The 18,787-nt window shown below is 37.3% G+C and overlaps 1 protein-coding gene and 1 pseudogene across 1 annotated transcript; one reads left to right on the forward strand and one right to left on the reverse strand.

Moving 5' to 3' along the window:
• The first annotated feature begins 2,049 nt into the window (after positions 1–2,049).
• LOC103733676 lies at positions 2,050–2,883 on the forward strand (annotated as a pseudogene).
• An 89-nt stretch (positions 2,884–2,972) lies between these two features.
• LOC103733677 (olfactory receptor 4K14-like) lies at positions 2,973–6,951 on the reverse strand. The gene is made up of 2 exons (XM_008832572.1): positions 6,034–6,951; positions 2,973–3,053 (listed from the first exon to the last, which is right to left on the reverse strand). The coding sequence occupies exons 1-2, from the start codon at positions 6,949–6,951 to the stop codon at positions 2,973–2,975; spliced, it is 999 nt and encodes a 332-aa protein (XP_008830794.1).
• Between the last annotated feature and the right edge of the window lie 11,836 nt (positions 6,952–18,787).

Raw genomic sequence — 18,787 nt, forward strand, 5'->3', positions numbered from 1 at the left:
TCTCTCAGGTTCCTAAGAAATGTGTTGTTACTCTTCTACCAAAGGCCACTTTAAGAAGCTGTCTGCAGCCCTGTCTCAGCTCCTTTGGAAGGCCAATCTTGAGAACAGATGTAAGAATCAATACCCGTGTTTGTTTTCTCCTTTAAAAAATATTGTTTTGGGGTCAAGCCTTCAGGATTATAACAATATTTTTCCTAGCATGTTGTGTTTGAAAATTAAACCCATTACAAGACTTAATCACTATGAACTAAAAGATTTTTGTACACCATCTGTCTCTCTTGCCTCAGGAAAGTGAAACATTTTGTCAGTACCTCTGCACAGACCATGTATCTACACTGGTCTCTATCCCACAGTGATTGTGGAGAACAGAGTCAGAGGTGGGATGGAGGGATTGAAAGGTAAAGAACACTTATGAATATTTTCCTTTAAATAGAAAATCTTGCTGGCAATTGCAATTATACCTACTTTATATAAGAAGCATGCTATTTTAAAGATAAAAGTAAACTGGGGCAAAGGCTGACTTTAAAGGATTTAAATATATTCAAAACTCACAAGTAACCTAACAGAATCCTGTAGGCTTGAACTAATTATCCTGAAAACACAATAAGAAATGAAAATAAATCTACTTCAACCCACATAGAATGAAAAACTCACTCTTCTGTAAATCAGGCCACATGAATTTAAATAAGTATTATCTTTTAGAAAGGCAATGCTTATTTTGAGTTAAAAGGATACATTATTAAAAGTGTTTAAGACAGGTGTGGTGGCCCATGCCTTTAATCCCAGTACTATGGAGATATGGGCAGGCAGATCTCTGTGTGAAGACATAGTGATTACATTGCATGTAGGCCATTCTTTTAATTAGTAAAATATTGCTTCATCTAATTGCTTAACCATGAAGGAAGCAAAAGTTCACAGTCTATTCCAAGGTTGAAAGTAACTATAACTGCTCTAACACAAGCATGTAACACAGAGCACTGGAAAAGTGCTCATTTGAGAATGAATTTAAAAACATTAATTTATATTGCAAAAGACAGAGTTTTGGATGCCGAACACCTGTCAGATTCTAACACTTGCTTTAAGAGTTTACCTAGGGGAACCTAGCTGGTCAGTGGTAAAGCTATTATATAAAATATTATCTGTTGGCTAGCAACTTTCTCCCTTTGGAACAAAAAGATAGCCAAAATTTATGCCACTTTTATTCAGAACCCATTCAGTATAGGAGGAGAAATTTCAAAAATGGAAACAAATGTTTATTCAGCAAATCTCAATTACTCGGTATGTAAATACTATTTGCATGAATATTGAGTTGTGGAGGGAGAGTTCCTGAAGTAGGCACTGTGTTTTTAAGAGCAGTGAAAAGAGGTCTTCATGTGGTCAGAGGGATGGGATCTTTAGAAATCTCAAAATATTTCACCAAAGATCCTTTTTTTTCTCTACACCAAGAAAGTCACACCTGTCAGTCCCATGGAGAAATGCAAGCACAACAATCCTTCCATGACTCACTCACTGTGACTTTCTTCAACGACAATATATTCTGATTTCTAATACTGTGGATTTGTCTTCTCTCTGCATTTCCTTTAAAGAAACTGCTTCCACATGTATACTTTGTTTCTAATGTAAAGACCATACTGATTGGGTGAAATTATATTTACTTTATAACAGTTCACAATATTTTTCTTGAGTTCTTATATAATTTTGTTAACAAACGACAGATATTACAGTTGTAATTCTATGATAGCAAGTAACTTTTCATATATCATTTTCACTTGTCTATTGGGAAGTAAAAGTTCTTGAATTCTTCTCACCGAATGAATTCATTGCTTAGAATTCTTTCTTTATGAATGGCCTAAGTATTCACCTCCTCAAAGTCTTAAATCACTACGTTAGTCTGGCTCATTTTATTTTGATAGAGTGCTATTGGGATTCATTCACATAAATAAAAGTTATAATTCTTTAAAATTAAAGAAAATTGGGATTTTGAACCTACACTAAGTTGAGTAATTGACCTGTTTCTCTTCAAAATTCAGGTAACTTGAAATAAATTCTTTACTGACAATGAATTATTTCTGAGTGACAGGGTTTGTGCTGCTGGGACTGTCCAGTTCAAAGGAAGTGCAACGTTTCTTGTTTATGATATTTTCTCTGCTCTACCTAGCAATACTGCTGGGCAACTTCCTCATCATCCTCACTGTGACCTCAGAGCCCCGCCTTCACACCCCCATGTACTTTCTGCTTGCCAACCTCTCTTTCATCGATATATGTGTTGCCTCTTTTGCTACTCCTAAAATGATTTCAGACCTTCTGGTCGAACGTAAAACTATTTCTTTTGAAGCCTGCCTGGCGCAGATTTTCTGTGTTCATCTGTTCACTGGTAGTGAGATGGTTATCCTTGTGTCCATGGCTTATGATCGCTATGTTGCAATCTGCAAGCCTCTCCACTACATGACCATCATGAGCCGCCGCGCGTGTATCACTCTTGTCATCATCTCCTGATGTGTGGGCTTCATCCACACCACTAGCCAGTTGGTGTTCACTGTTAACTTGCCATTTTGTGGTCCTAACCAGGTGGACAGTTTTTTCTGTGATCTTCCGCTGGTGACCAAGCTAGCTTGCATAGACACTTATGTTGTCAGCTTATTAATAGTTGCAGACAGTGGCTTTCTCTCCCTGAGTTCCTTCCTCCTCTTGGTTGTCTCCTACACCGTGATTCTCATTACAGTCCGGAATCGCTCCTCCGCGAGCATGGCCAAGGCCCGGTCCACCCTAACTGCTCACATCACTGTGGTCACGCTGTTCTTTGGACCGTGCATCTTCATCTACGTGTGGCCCTTCAGCAGCTATTCCATTGACAAGATCCTGGCTGTCTTCTACACCAGTTAATCTCTCTGTCTCACATCTCATAATGATTACCATGACTCCTTCTGGAAATGTCTAGAAGCACTGTGAGAATGCTACAAGTCCTAGTAAATTTACATTGTTTCCTGGAAAAGAAGATTTCTAATGACTGCAGAAACTGGGCCTGGTTTCAGATACCAACTTCTTTTTTCTTCCTCAAAAAGCAGCACTACACAAATTGTTGACTTTTAAATAACCATTCATCTCAAAGCCATGTATAGTATACACACACACACACACACACACACACACACACACACACACATATAATACATTGATTAAAATTCATTCTGTATATCTGATAACACATGAAGACAATTCTGTGATGGGCATTAATGAATAGTAAAATGCAAAATGATATGCCCAACTGGCAGAAAGTGTTTCATCCAGTGATTTGAAAGTCCTTCCTCACTGTGGTGCTTAGCAATACTCTTCATGGAAAACAAGTCACTGAATAAATTTATTCATTAGCATGAAAGATAGTTTCAGTTGTCCACTTGACAGACCTGTGAAGAACCACAACCCCACAAACTGCAGAAATTCCTCTATTGGATTGGTGTGTGGGGCATGTCTGTGAAGCATTTTCTTGACTGAATGATGTGGGAGGGCCCAGCCCAGTGCAGCTAGTGCCACCCCTGGGAAGCTGGTCCTGGGTTGTATAAGAAAGCAGGCTAGCACAGGCCAGGAAAGTAAGCCGGTATGCAGTGTTCCTCTATAGTCCACGCTCCAGCTCCTGCCTCCAAGTTTCTGAAATGAGCTCTGTCCTGACTTCCCTCAATGACAACTGGGGTTGGGACTTCTAAGCCACATAAACCTTTTCCTCCACAAGCCGGTTTTGGTCAAAGTGGTTTATCACAACAACAGATAGAGAAGCAAACAAAAACAACCAGTATTCTGTATTTGGTTTTGTTAATTTTGGCTCGTCAAAGGTAAAATAATTTTGGAATATCAGAGATATGTTAAAATTCTCTACCTCTTCTCTTGATAATTGAAGCTTCATGATGTCCTCAGGTTTTGTTTGTTTTTTTTCATATGAAAACTAGCAGTAATTTTCACTTTTCTCTACATTTTGTGGTTGTTATACTTTCCTTTGTTTCATTAAAATGAAAGGTCTATGAATCTGAGAAAGTGTGATTTTAAGTACTTAATCTTCTATAATAGCCGAATATTCAACTTCAGATGTTTGAAAAAATCACATATTGAATAAATAAATATACTGACAGTTCTTGTCATATCTTAAGAATAAAAATGGAAACACTGAGCTGTGGGTGTAGCACAGTAGAGCGGTACTTGTCCAGCATACCCAAGGTCTTGAATTCACTCCCTAGCACTAACAAGAAAACCCATCTTTCTTGGGCCATATGAGGTGGCTCACACCTGTAATCCTGGTTTGTCATGCTGAGGCAGGAGGTTTGCTAAAAGTTAGATGCCAGTTTAGTGAGTTGCAGGTCAGCAAGGGCTGCAGAATAAAACCCTGTTTCAAAAAATAATAATAAACAACAGAACGATAATATGGAAAACAGTCTGGTGTTTTCTGGAAAAAATACTGAAAGAAGAGCTACCATACATTCTAGCTCTTTGTCTTCTGGATGTGCAATCTGAAGGTAAACAAGTAGCATACCAGAGACATATACCTGCCTCCTCATGTGTTACTGCAGGACAGCTAAGAAATGGAAGCAATGTCAGTACCTCCAATAGGTAAATGGATAAAGGAAATGCCATTTACACACACCATGGAATATTGCTCAATCATAAGGAAGAATGAAGTCTTGCTATTTGCAAGAAAATGGATGGAGCTGGAGGATATCATGCTTTAGGGAACAAATCGGGCAGAGAAAGACAAGTAACACATGTACTTTCTTATGAGGAAATGCAATTTCACAACCGGCACATTTACAAGAAGGAATTCAATCTGAATGGAGAATAGTGATTACTAGTCATCAGAAGGGGAAAGAGAAGCTGTATTTGATCGGTGCACACCGTATGCACGTGCTGAAATATCACCTAAAGCCCTATTGACATGTGTGATTGATATAGGTTACTCAAATTAAAATAATGAACACCGAGATTGCTCTTGGATAAAGGTGCTTGCTACCAACTATGGTGACCTGCGTCGATACCCAGGACCCAAATGATAGGAGAGAACCTATTTCTGCAAGTTGTCCTCTGATTTCCACACTTCCATGATGACACGTATGCACACTCCAAACAAACAAACAAGTAAATGCAATTTTAAGTAAAATAAATAAATAACAACCGTATATCCAAAGTCTGTAACAAGTCGCTAATCAGTGCTGCATCAATAACAACTAAAGAAAGTGATTCTAAGAGCAAAAGTGGACTTCTTTTAACATCCCTAATGTTCATATAAATAGGTATAAACTGATCCTAAATAGTGACTGATGTTTATGCATATGTATACGATTGGTGTCATAGAAGAGTACGGAGTCCACCCTGTGTTTCTGATCAATGACAGAGATCAAGAGCCTTGGGAGTTTCCCTTACAGGAAGCATATCCTTTCTTTGTTTCTTTCAGACAGGGTTCCCCTGTAGCCCCAGATGGTTTGTAACTCACTATGTAGACCAGGCTGGCCTTTAACTCACAGAGATCCACCTGCCTCTGCCTCCCATGTCCTGAGATTAAAGGAGTTGGCCACCACAATGGGTAAAACATACACTTTTAAAATCACATACCTCCAGTTTCCAGGAATAATGACAGTATGATTTTCAGGATATTTGTTTTCTAATCCCCACCTAGATTTCTTGAAGATCTCCCCTTTTTGTTATATTGGCTCATAGTTTTGAAATGAAAATTTATTTTTATATCACCTTTTTAAGCAAAATAAACTAGTAACATAAATCCAGTTGAAAAAATAAAATTGCAGAATTCATTCCAAAATGCTCGTGTGGAGTTGTGGAGGTGTGTGTGTGGAGGTGTGTGTGTGTGTGTGTGTGTGTGTGTGTGTGCAATTATACTTTTATGTATTTTATTGAGATCAGTTGATGATAACATATTTCACATTGCATGAACATAATCTTAGAAGAAACTCTTTTAGCAGAATCATGGTTTTAAGAAACCCCATCCAAGAATCATTTGGAGCGAGTATAAAGCCATAGAATTCAGTGAAAAATGACTTGTCTGTTCCTCAATTTCTTCATAGCTGCTTTCATCTCTCCATTTCTCAGTGTGTAAATAAGAGGATTCAACAGTGGGGTGAAAATTGTGTAAAACACAGACAGGAGCTTGTCTGAAGAGAAGCTGCTGAATGGCCACACGTATATGAAAATGCAAGGTCCAAAGAATAGAGTGACCACCGTGATGTGTGCTGAGCAAGTAGAGAGAGCTTTGAATGCACCCCCTGACGAGCTCTGCCAGACAGTGAGCAGGATGCAACCATAGGAGACTAGGAGGAGCAGAAAACAGCTGAGGGAGAGCAGCCCGCTGTCTGAGAGCATGAGTATGCCCAGGACGTAGGTATCAGTGCAGGAAAGTTTGATCACCAGAGGGAGGTCACAGAAGAAGCTGTCTACCTCATTGGGGCCACAGTAAGGTAAATTCACAGTAAAGGCTATTTGACTGATGGAGTGCAGAAATCCAACGCCCCATGAAGCCAACACCAGCTTGGTGCAAGTCTGCCTGCTCATCATTGTCATGTAATGCAAGGGCTTGCATATGGCCACGTACCTGTCATAGGCCATGGAGACCAGCAGTACCATCTCAGCCCCACCAGTAAAGTGCAAGAGAAAGATCTGAACCATACATCCTTCAAAGGAGATGAGCTTCTGAACGCTGAGAAAATCTGAAATCATCTTGGGAGTGGCAAATGAGGCCAACCACATGTCCAAGAAAGACAGATTCCCCAGCAGGAAGTACATAGGTGAGGAGTTCAAGCTGGGGGCAGAAATGACAGTAATCACAATGAGGAGATTACCTGCCATAATGGCCACATAGATCCCAGAGAAAAATATAAAGAAAAACATTTGTAGTTGTCGTGAAGAGCAGAGTCCATGCAACACAAATTCTGATACCACAGAATAATTCTGCAGGACCATTGTTTATGGTTTTAGGTGCTGTCTGAATCTATAAAAAGAAAAGAAAATCTTGGAATTTGTATCAAGATACACAGACATGAAGGACACCATTTAAGTAAAATAAACCTGCCTGGAAAGACAGACATTCTAACACAAGGAATCTGAAAACATTAAATTTATAAAAATAGTGATGGGTTATTAGGTTGAGAGTGAAGTGGAGGTTGAGATAAAGTAGGACAAAGGGCATGAAAGAGACCAGCCTCGTCTACATAGTGTGTTACAGGCCAGCTGGGGCTACAGGAAGAAACTGTCTCATAAAACACAAACAACAACAACAAAACCCAAATCCAACACCCCAAACCAAAATAGCTGAAAGTATATTTTAATGTTCTCATTGGGATATTGATAATTGTATAACACAAGTGCTAAAAGCTTGATATCTAGTATACACATGAGAAGATCATGTATGCCACGTACGTGCACATGTACTGCTAACTTAAAAAGGAGAGGAGGGAGAAGCACCAGACTCCCCCATGGAGTGGGAGAGCCCCTGGGCCCCTCCAGCTGAGGAACTATTGGCAGTTCATGGTTTATTAGGCAGCTTTCTGTAGTTACTTGGTGAGTTGTCCATGCCCCAGTGGATGAGCCCAATACCATATGCCTGTGCCAGCAGTAACTGGACTTAACTATACCATCAGTCAATCAAGCAAGTAGTCCAAATTAAGGACACAGAATTGAGACAGAGAAGAAATAAGAGTTACTGGGTAGAGTTGGGGAAGAGAGTGAGGGGTGAATATGATTAAGACACACTGTACACATGTATGAAATTTCCAAAGAATAAATAAAACATGTGAAAAGGGAAATAAAGAAGGGAGGGAGGGAGGGAGGGAGGAGAAAGGAGGGCAGGGGTGGGAAGGAGCGGGGAAGGAAAGAAGTGGTGGATATACGAAAATTGCTAAGCATATGAACTCGATCAATTAGAGGTTATCTAAGTACAATTTTAATATGTTTAAGCTAGTCTAACATGCACTATATGGAAGATGATTTTAGAACTTTGAACTAACATGCATATTTGCCTTATTACAATACAGTGTTTCACATCCTTTCTATTTATGACAAAAGCGAAAGAAAATCAAGCACAAACATTTTGATGGGCAGCTGTATCTAATTATCTAAACATAAGTTAACATGGATATGAGATTTAAAGACAAAAGAATAGTTGATGATGATGTTTAGAGAATTCATTTAGCAAAAGGGAAAAAATAAATAAATTCTGTGTATAAAAGCCTCTTAAATTTAATTTATAAATATAGGCTAGCTCACAGAACTGGAACACAAATGGTGTGTGTTTAGACATTTAAAAAATACTTTTATTGATTTTTTGTGCACTTCATATAATAGATTTTAAGTTTAGACATCTCTCCTCATTCATGCCTCCCATAACCCCCACCTGATTTTATGTATTCTGTCATATATGTTACGTCCTATTGAGTCAAGCATTTGCACCCAGTTGTCCATCGGTGCAAGTTCACTGACTGCAGTCTAGTCAGCCTATCTAGAGTCACTCCCTTAAAGATCTGCTCTTCCTCACCCAACAGTAATCAGCTGACAGTAGTTCCTAGGCTAGGGTTGGGGCCTGCCGACCATTTTCGTTATTCTGTGCTGAGTTTTTGTCTGACTGAGCTAGCATGGGTCTTGTGCGTGCTGTCACCATTGTTGCAAGCTCACTTGAGAAAGTTCCAGTGGCCCGAAAGCCTCTTTATCCTTATGTTCATGCACCAACCCTGACTTTTGCATTCTTTCTACCACCTCTTCTGCAATGGTCCCTGAACTGTGGGTAAGTGAGGTCCTATCCAGGAACACACACTCTGCAGTCTCTTATTCTATAAAACACAGCTAGTTGTGGCCTTCCCTGTACATCACAATGTGTGATATGAGGAAGCTTTACTAGTGAGATTTGAGGGATGTATTGGAATAATTTCTACGCCCTGTTCTATTATGTGTCATGAGTCTTAGGTATAGAGGTTCCACTGTAGATGTGTCACTTAGGGCTGGGCATATATGTTTGGAAATTTTATAGTAGGGCCACTATTGTGTTATGTATGATTTATTCAATTTCTTTTATTTTTATTTTTTATTTTATTTTATGTGTATGTGTGTACTGCTTTCATGCATGTAAGTGCACCCAGGTTGTGAAATGCCCTCAAAAGACAGAAGAGACCACGGGATCCCCCAGAACAAAAATTACAGACCATTAGTAGTTGCCATGTGGATGCTAGGATTCAAACCTGGGTCTTTTGTAAGAGCAGCCAGTGCTCTTAACCACTGACCCATCTCTCCAATCTTTATCATATTCTTAAATAGTGCTTTAGAGGAAAGTGTGAAAAGATAGCATAACTATATAGAGCTGTATAGAGATGCTTGTTATATTTAATTTTTGTTGTTATTAAAACAACAAAAAGCCATATATATGTGTATATATTTAACCGTTGCCATCTGTCTGCAAGGACAACCTAAAACTGTAAACCTTTTCTTCTTCCATAATTGGCAAATGCACAGAGAACACTAACGTGGCAGGGTTCACTTACAAAACAGTTTGAAAACTCAAAATATGGGCTGTAATCAAGTTCTGGAAAGTGAAAGAGAGAGACAGAGTAAGAAATCAAGAGGGTGAGAGAGCAAGAGGTGGGGAGAATCCAAGAGAGAGAGGTCTTCTTACCCCAGTAACAGATACAGTCTGTTACTTGTATATCTTTATATCTTTGGTATTGTTTCTTTTGTATAATTGTAATTAGAACATTTTACTTTTATGATTTAAATGTTACATAAAAATTATTAGCTTCAGAAAATAAAATTATGATGTATTTTACTGTAATATTTGTGGTTAATTACAATAGATTCGGCTCAGATATTCGTGTTTCCTTGTGAATTAAAGCTCAACTTAAGATAATACTTCCTAAAGTCCAAGAGAGTTGGTGTGTCTCCTGTGTTAAGACTTCTTGTAATATCTTTTCTCCTGTTTTTCTTTTATATCAATTTTCTAAGATCTGATTTTCCTATAATAAAATTTGAAGTACAAATCAACCCTCCTCCCCCTCCTCCTCCTCCCCCTTCTCCCCCCCCCTCCTCCTCTTCCTCTTCCTCCTCCTGCTCCTTTTACTTTTCTTCCTCCTCTTCTTCCTACTGGACAGTTTCTAACCCTGGAGTTTAGAACCTGCTATGCAGGTCTGTCTGACCTCAAACTCTGACCATCTTCATCCCTCAGGCAATCAAATTCTGGGACATCAGAGACAGGCCCAGCATACCTGGCTCTTGCTCTTGATTTGGGATTTTCCTCCTTAGTGGCTCTTAGAAACTGTGGCAATAGTCAGACTGTTATTTCCCTGCTCATTTGCTCACAAAGTCACCCATTAACATGAGTACGACTTTTTATTTCGCTTCAGTGAGAATCTAGCCAAGTCAAAGGGAAACAAATCAGTTAAGCTAGTCTCAAAATCTAGCCTCACCCTCAACATCTTTATTGTTGTTATAGTTTTCTTTAATGATTTATTTGGAATTTGGTAGTCATTGATCTAACTCATATACAGATATAGTATTTGTCCACTGATTGATTGCCCCTGAGAGGAATTTAATGTGACATTAATAGAAGAGATGTCTTTTAAGTCATTATGACAAGTACCAAACCCTAAAATCTCTGTGACGACCTTGGGGGATAATTGCACAAATACATAGGAGTTCAGTTCAGCATGGTATATTGAAGTACATCATTCTGTAGCTCCAGATGAAGCAGGAGGAGAAGTATGGACTTCATTATGAATTCATCATGAGCACTGAACTGGAACCTCATTCTCCTCTCTAAGAGGTGATATTGCATATAACTTTTTATAAATAGCAATGTATAGACTTCTTCAAGAACAATTTTACAAGAGATACTGAACTGTTTTTCCTACAAGCTTGTCTTTTATAGACATTGAGCAATATAGCATGAAAAATGAATAGTGTTGTAAGATTTCTAGAGGGAAATGAGGCACATTATTACACAGACATTTTCTAATAATGGGGCCTGGATTAATACTTAAAATAAAAATCAGCATGTGATGACGGCTGCCGCTTCTGACTTAGGTGACTTACATAATGTGTACCTCAGCTGGACTATCCATGAGACTGCTGTGCTGCCCAGGGTGCTCAGAAGTTCCAAAGGGGAATGAGACCTCAGGATCACTTTTGTCATTCTGTAATTCTCACAACTACAGTACATTTAAACATTTCAATGAAAATTTTTATAATTAGACATTACCCTTCTTAGGTTGGCATTTTAAATCAGAAACTAAAAGTCACTGTAGATACCATTAACAAAGTTACAAATCAAGAATTCTCCACTACACAGGTTATGAAGGCTGGCATCCATCCTAACACGAATACTGTATGTCAGAAAACTTTAGGCTTCTTTGTGATAATTTCCTTTTTTCTTCTCATGAAAATACAAGTAAATCTAAAATATAATTGATTTGAACACAGTAATTTATAGAAGTTAAATTGATGCAATAAATGTAAAGTTTTTTGTTATTTAGTCAAATATATATCAAACTAGATTTGGGTAATAGGGGTACAACCCAGTAAATATACTGCAAACCACTGAATTGCATATTTAAAATAAATGAATTACAGTATAAAGTAATAACACAATAAAGATTTTTCTAAAGTAGATACTAAAATAAGTGTAATAAAACAGCATTTTAATTTCAAAGATTTAAAATTAGTGAAATTAATATTAAATTTAGAATCAGAAAAATTGAGATTGATATTGTAAATAAATGCCTAGTACTTTAAAAATAAAATATAAATATATAAGTAAATACAACTCATAATGACACAAAATTTGACTGAAAAGTTATTATGGTATAATGGACCATACATAGTGAACAAGATACTGAAATAAATTACTGCATTTTTTACTATTATCTTAAGACACTTGCTTGAATATATTCCAAAGGGTCTTTACTCACCAGGAGCTGAGGTCCTCAGGGCCAAATCTACAGACTGACCAACTTGAGTTCTGCATCTATTATGCTTAAGTGGAACTTTGAAAATACAAATATTTTCAGTCCACAGAAAGCTTACAAATCTCTTTTTCCTGTCTCTTAAAAATAATTTAGGAAAACATAATTTTATGAATCTAGAGAACTTCAGACGAGCTTTCTGGGGCACAGCATATAAATAAACACACAGCACACACACACACAACGTCTTCATTTCCACCAATTTAAGAAATCTTTTAATGAATGAGTCCATTTGTGTTCAACTGCCATAAGGGCGTCTGGGGAGAAAACAATTTCATGTGGAAATTTGTAGTAATGAATCAGTCATTTCTCCAGAGGACAAAGACAGAATGTTAAAGATTGTCATATGACAGAAACATAATTGCAATTTCAACATTTCAATGGAATAAAAATATAATTCTCCAATTATAATTGAGTATAAAATATTTTCCTTTAAATAAATTAACTGATTGTATTCTTAAAATTTGAAATACTGAAATTTGAAAATTTTTAAAGTACTGAAAATTTGCTTACCCTGAATATTATTCATATCTCTTTCTTAACTTTTACAAAAACTTTATTGGTAGTTTCATACATGCATATAAGATGTTTTGATCAAATCCATGCCTACTCTCTCTGCTCCAACATTTCACCCTCTGAAGAGGTAACCCTAAAATATTTTAAGGATTAGATACAAGCTCCCAAATACTTTTGACATTTTGACATTTTTTGCCTTTGGAACAGAGTGTGTTGCTAACAGACCCAAGGACCTTTTGACTTTTAGCCCAGAAACTGGCTACATTTCTTTGGTGTCTTTTTACCATAACTGCCTAGCCAATTCCTCCCTCCTATTCTTATCAGGCCATCCTCTGAAGGGGTTACCCCAATTGCCAGTAGGGTTAGGGACACAGACCGCTCTGGCTTCTTCCATGCTGAACAGGGACGCAGGGCGAGGCAATTGGAGTCCCCTTCAGTGGGTCTATCTAAAAGACTCCCAAATTACATAACACTTGTCTCTAAGGGGAAAAGAAAGTCCTTGAAAGGCATATAACTTTCATCCAGCATAACACTTCAGAGTAGATATAGTCTCACTAAACACCAATTTGCATGTGACAAAAGAGTCGATCCCTTTTGATTTATACGATTAGGAGAAGTAAAATTTTCCAGGAGTCTGAATTAATTTATACATTATGTATTATCAACAGCTGTTTTACTTATCAAATCTTTTAAGGTTAGTGCAGCCTCTTCTCCAAGAGACCCTCTGCTGATGACATACACACAGAGAATTCTAATTAAAGACTATGACCTTTACACCTGTTCATAAGACCTTCACCTCCAGGAGATGTGCAATCACAATGAAATTCATAAGATATTCACCATGAAGACAGCATCTGACAACAATAAAATTCTCCAGTTTAAGCTGACTTTGGGTAATTGTGCTTTGATTAAAACTGAGCCACAAGATCTAAGTTCTTGCCCCTATTTCAACATTGATTTTACAAAATCACAGAAATTGGCCACGAGCTTCAGTGCTGTTTGCTTCTGGATACACACAGATATGTATATTTATAGTTTTAGAGAAGTTTCTAACAACCAGCTGAGATGAACACTTAATGGGAGATTGGGAAGGAATTGCTAACATTTGATATGTAGTTATATGTGTTAACTTAGAGAGTGTCTTGGCTGACATCATTTTTAAGTCAATGAACCCTGAGCAAAGAGGTCTATTGTCCATAATGTAGATTGTGAATCTAGTTACTGGAAAGCCTGGAGTGAACAAGAAGCACAGCTTTCCCAAGCGAGAGGACAAGATTCTGTGTCCTGTCCTGTCCTGCCCTGTCCTCTCCTCTCCTCCACATCTCTTTACCTCTCTCTCTCTCTCTCTCTCTCTCTCTCTCTCTCTCTCTCTCTCTCTCTCTCTCTCTCTCTCTCCCTCTAGTGTGTGTGTGTGTGTGTGTGTGTGTGTGTGTGTGTGTGTGTGTGTTGTGGTTCTCTGGAGAAACATAACACACTAAATATAAAATCAACAATGGAAGCATACAGAAAGCAGAATGATATAGGAGTACATTAAATCTTCGAATTTCACAATGCATCATAATGATAACAGAAACCCATTTGTAAATGGGTTAACCACATTCCACATTATGTTGTACTGAGCCATTACTTAGAGTTATACATGATGCTCGAAGACAAAGCCTATTGATCAAAAAGTTTGTGGGCACTAACATCTAGCATGTGCTGTGATAAACTTGCCTGATAAACAATGCAGTCCTCCAAGAGAGTCTGGCAAAGTTAGTCATCTTTTTTCCAACTTTTTTTCAATATATATATTGAATCTTTGTGAATTTCATACAATGCAACTTAATCATATTTAGACCCTCTTTACTTAGTGGCATCAGATTTATAAAGCTCCACTGTGTCTATAGCACCCCTTATAATAATGAGTGAGGAACTCAGCAAAATGTGTAATATTAGGGAATGATAGGCATATATACAGAGCCTCTATCAGCGTCAAATAAAAACAAATGACAGATAACTTTATTCATAAATCAAATTCAGAATAAATGCAACAAACTGTTAAGACATGATGAAAAAATATAATAAAAATATCAATAAACATAAAATTAATGCCTGACATGTATTTTATTCCCCAGTTCCAGAACAAAGTTTTCTCAGTTAATATTCACAAAAGTTTAATGAGGTTAACACAACCAGTCTTGATCTATAGGTGAAGAAATAGAAACTAAGGATTTAGCAGAGAAAAGTTCTCAAGAGCAGATTCTAGAATCTACATTCTCCAAATAAGAATTTTCCTCCCTTACAGCAAATTTTAATACTTAATAAGTGTTCTTCATAGAATAAGATTCTTTGCAGGTACTTTGAAAATATACAACAAGATCTTAAAAAGAATTGTAATAGATAATGATCTAGGCATTCTTATGTTAAAAGATGTCTCTAATATAGTTATTAATAGATCAAATATAGAAACAATTTAAATTTGTCACAGTGTTCAAAATCAAAGAGTCTGTGTGATTGAAGACCTTAAACCATAAGAAAATGTTTTTAATAAAGATCATTTCAACATATGAAGGCAATACCATTTTATTAAAGAAAATGGGAAATTGGAAAATTACAAATTGTGTAAATCCTTAGGCTCTAAATATAACTAAATGCCAGGTATGGTGATACATGCCTTTAATCCCAGCACTCAAGAGGCAGACACAGATGAATCTCTGTAAGACAGGCAAGCCTGGTCCACATAGTGAGTTCCTGGCCAGCTGGGGATACACAAAACCCTGTCTAATATGTATTATCATATATATGTATATTAAATGTATATAACATTAGAATTTCCGCCCTCATGCTACTTACATTCTGGCAGAAAATGCAAGCATATAAAACAAATAAATGAGTCACTTACGATTAATATTAAGGAAGAAAAATCACACTGGGTAAAGAGTAATGAAAATACTATAAGAATTTTATTTAAATTAGGATTTACTTTTATTACTAGAATTAATTGTTTTATTGTACAAATTATAGTTTGTGAAAATTTGGTACATAAAGTATGTAACAAGCAAAGTTAGTTAATTTTTGCATCTCCTTAACTATTTAGTAACTTATAAATATGGAAAAAATTTACATATCCATGAGATGTGATATGATAATTAAATGTGTTTATAGAGAATAGGTCTCATTGAGATGGTGACTATTGATTAAAAACTTAAAAGTTGTATATGCAATTAATTTGGCAATTCCATACAGTGAGAACTACTCTTACAAGTAAGTGATGTTCAGTGAACTAACGTGACTGAAACAACTGGAAAATTACTGGAGGTGAGTTCTGCTAGGCACCTGCAGATGGGATACAGGTGAGGCAGAGACTCAGACACTACCAGCCCATTGCCTGTTCTGAGTGAAATGCAGATTATTTGATGAGTTTTTATTAGGATGGTAAGAGGGCACATGTTTGAGTGGTCTCCTCAAAAGACCAGAATGGAAGTTGAGAGAACAGGGACAGGTGTGGCCAGTCAGGCCAGACGTGCTGAACAGTTCAGGTAGTCAGATGGTGGAACATATTGACAGTAGAGGTCAAGGCGTTCCAGAGGATTTTTACCAACTGTAAATAAAATAAACAAATACAAACATTCAAATATGAAAGCATAAACAGTGGAGAATTTACAGCCACCAGTTAGTAAAACAGCAGAAATTACACCCATAGATGATTTTGAAGGAAGATCAAGAGACCGGATTTGGATCATTTACTTTGAAATACTAATCTTGAATCAAAAGGGGGAGACAATATTTCTCGAGTAAGAAAGAATCTGAGATTCAGGAATGATATTTAGACTGGACGCATTACTTATGAATTGCAATAGGTAAATAGTACATTTAAAAAGCTACTAAGAGTAATTGATATATATATATGTAGTATATACTACATATAACTACTATATATATAGTAATTACTATAAAGTAGCAGCTTGTGTTGTTACTTTGAAATCAGGCATTGAAGGGTGAGCGGAATGACAGCTCACAAACAGAGGGCATCTTCTTGAAGTAGGAAGAAGATTCTGGATTACATAGATTGATGAGTCCATAACTTTGTGAATATAATGAAACTCAGTCAACTATACACTCTAAGGGATGAATGTTAAGATATATGATATTTCTCAAATTTATTTAAAAAATTTAGTTAGTTCTTTGAGAATATCATACAATTGTTATTATATTCACACCCTTCCCCCAAACTTCCCCCAGATCCACCTCAACCTTACTACCTAGCCAAATTCGTGTGCACTTTCTTTTAAGCTCACCAAGCCCAATTTGTGATGCCCAAATGCTTTTAGAGTGTGAGACCATTCCTGGGAGAATGGTTGTCTTAGAAGGGGTTGAGCTCTTAAGGAAAACTAACACTTCCTCCTCCAGTAAACTATCAATTGTCAATAGCTAACTCATCTAGGGGTAAGATTTCATGCCCAATGTCCCCAATCCATGATTTTATCTGACTTGGGCTTGCTCAACTCTTGTGCATGCTGTCACAAACTTTGTGAGTTCTTGTGTGTATCAACCTGTGTGGCCAGAAATCCCTGCTCCACTGTAGTCATCCACGACCTCTGGCTTTTACAGTCTTTCCACCCCCAACTCTGGGATGCTTCTTGAGCCTTTGGGGAGAGAGTGTGATATAAATGTTTCATTTATATCTGAGCACTCTGTTATCTCTTGTTCTCTACATGTTGGTCATTTGTGGGGTTCTGTGTTAATCATTTTCTGCTGCAAAAAGAAGCATCTCTAGTGAGAGTTGAGAGATAAACTTACCTATGGCTGTAGAGAGAAGTCATTATCAGTTGGTTTCCTACTATGTCATTTCAGTAGAATAATAGGATCTTCCCCAGGGTCTACAGTCTGTCTAGCCAGAGACATGATAACAGTGAGGTATGAGTTCCATCTTAAACCCAATCAGAAAGTGGCAGTTACTCCATAATATGTAAGCTGCTATTGCTCCAGTGGGCATATCCCGGCAGAGCAGTCATTACTGTAGCTGTAAGGGTTCACCGCTGGGTGTTATGTAGCAGTTTCCTCCATAACAAAAGCTTCTGTAAGTTGTCTGGTTGGAAATGGAGACATCAGGATATTGAAGACATCAGAGCCATGAGATATCTGTCAAGGAGAGCTATATACAAGGAGTGGTACCAGCTTCAGAGAGAGGGATATGTTGCAGGCAGCAAAGTTGGAGTGGTTGAAACATCTAAGCCCTTTGAAACTAAATTCCCAGGTATCAGATGTGAAGCTACAGAATTTGATGTTTGTGCTTTGGGTTTTCGGTCTTGCATTGGTCTGGTATATCGACAACATGCCTACATTCCTTTTCTTTGGAATAGTGTTATGTGCTAATGTCCATTAGAAATATGTAATTTGCCTTTTGATTTTACAGGGATTTACAGTTAAAAGAGTGCTTTGAGTCTCACAAGAGACTTTGGACTCCTCTCTAAGTTTGAATAGTGTTGATACTGTGAAGGTCTATGGAAACTCATCGCTATGGAACCATAAACCAAGTAAACTCTTCCTTCAATAAGCTGCTACAGTCAATGTTTTATCATAGCAACAGGGAAGTAACTAATATAGTTTTCCACTCCTAGTAAGGAGATGCATATCAAAAAGTATAAACTGTCTGGGGTGGTGGTAGATAGATATGATGAAATTACAGAAATCATCAGAGAGCTAGAAGAGATAGAGATTATTTGCCTAGCCCAGAGCCCTTTCAATAGCCAAGGATGGCCTATAAAAAAGTCTGAAGGCTCCTAGAGGATATATATTATAGAGAGCTAAATAAGCTAATTCCCCTGTACTCACTTATGCCATTGTTTCCAACATCACTCCATTGACAGAACAAATTGATAGGTAATAGAGTCTTTCCACACTGTAGTAGACCTTGATAATGCATTTTTTAGTATTCCCAAGACCAATTTTAATTCACTTGGATTGGTCAGCAATGTGCCTTTAGAATACCTCAAGGTTACCTTCATAGTCCCATTGTTTGTCTTGGAATCATGGACCTTGACCTTGCCTTATTATTCTGCCAGTCTTTGTTAAAAAGGTTTCAGTACATAGTTAAAACAATATAAACCTCTGAGAGTTTTACAGAATTATAAAACTGTCTAATTAAGATATAGGGTAACTAAAGGAACAAGGATGGGAGATTGATCCACACAAGGTACAAGGGCCATGAATACCTACGATACTTGACGTAGGATTCCAGACGTTATTGAAAAAAATCCTACAAAAGTTGCTGCCTATAAATGTAAAAGAACTGCAAG

The sequence above is a fragment of the Nannospalax galili genome, unplaced genomic scaffold (genome assembly GCF_000622305.1).
Source record: "Nannospalax galili isolate Female #2095 unplaced genomic scaffold, S.galili_v1.0 scaffold196, whole genome shotgun sequence".
NCBI lineage: Eukaryota > Metazoa > Chordata > Mammalia > Rodentia > Spalacidae > Nannospalax > Nannospalax galili.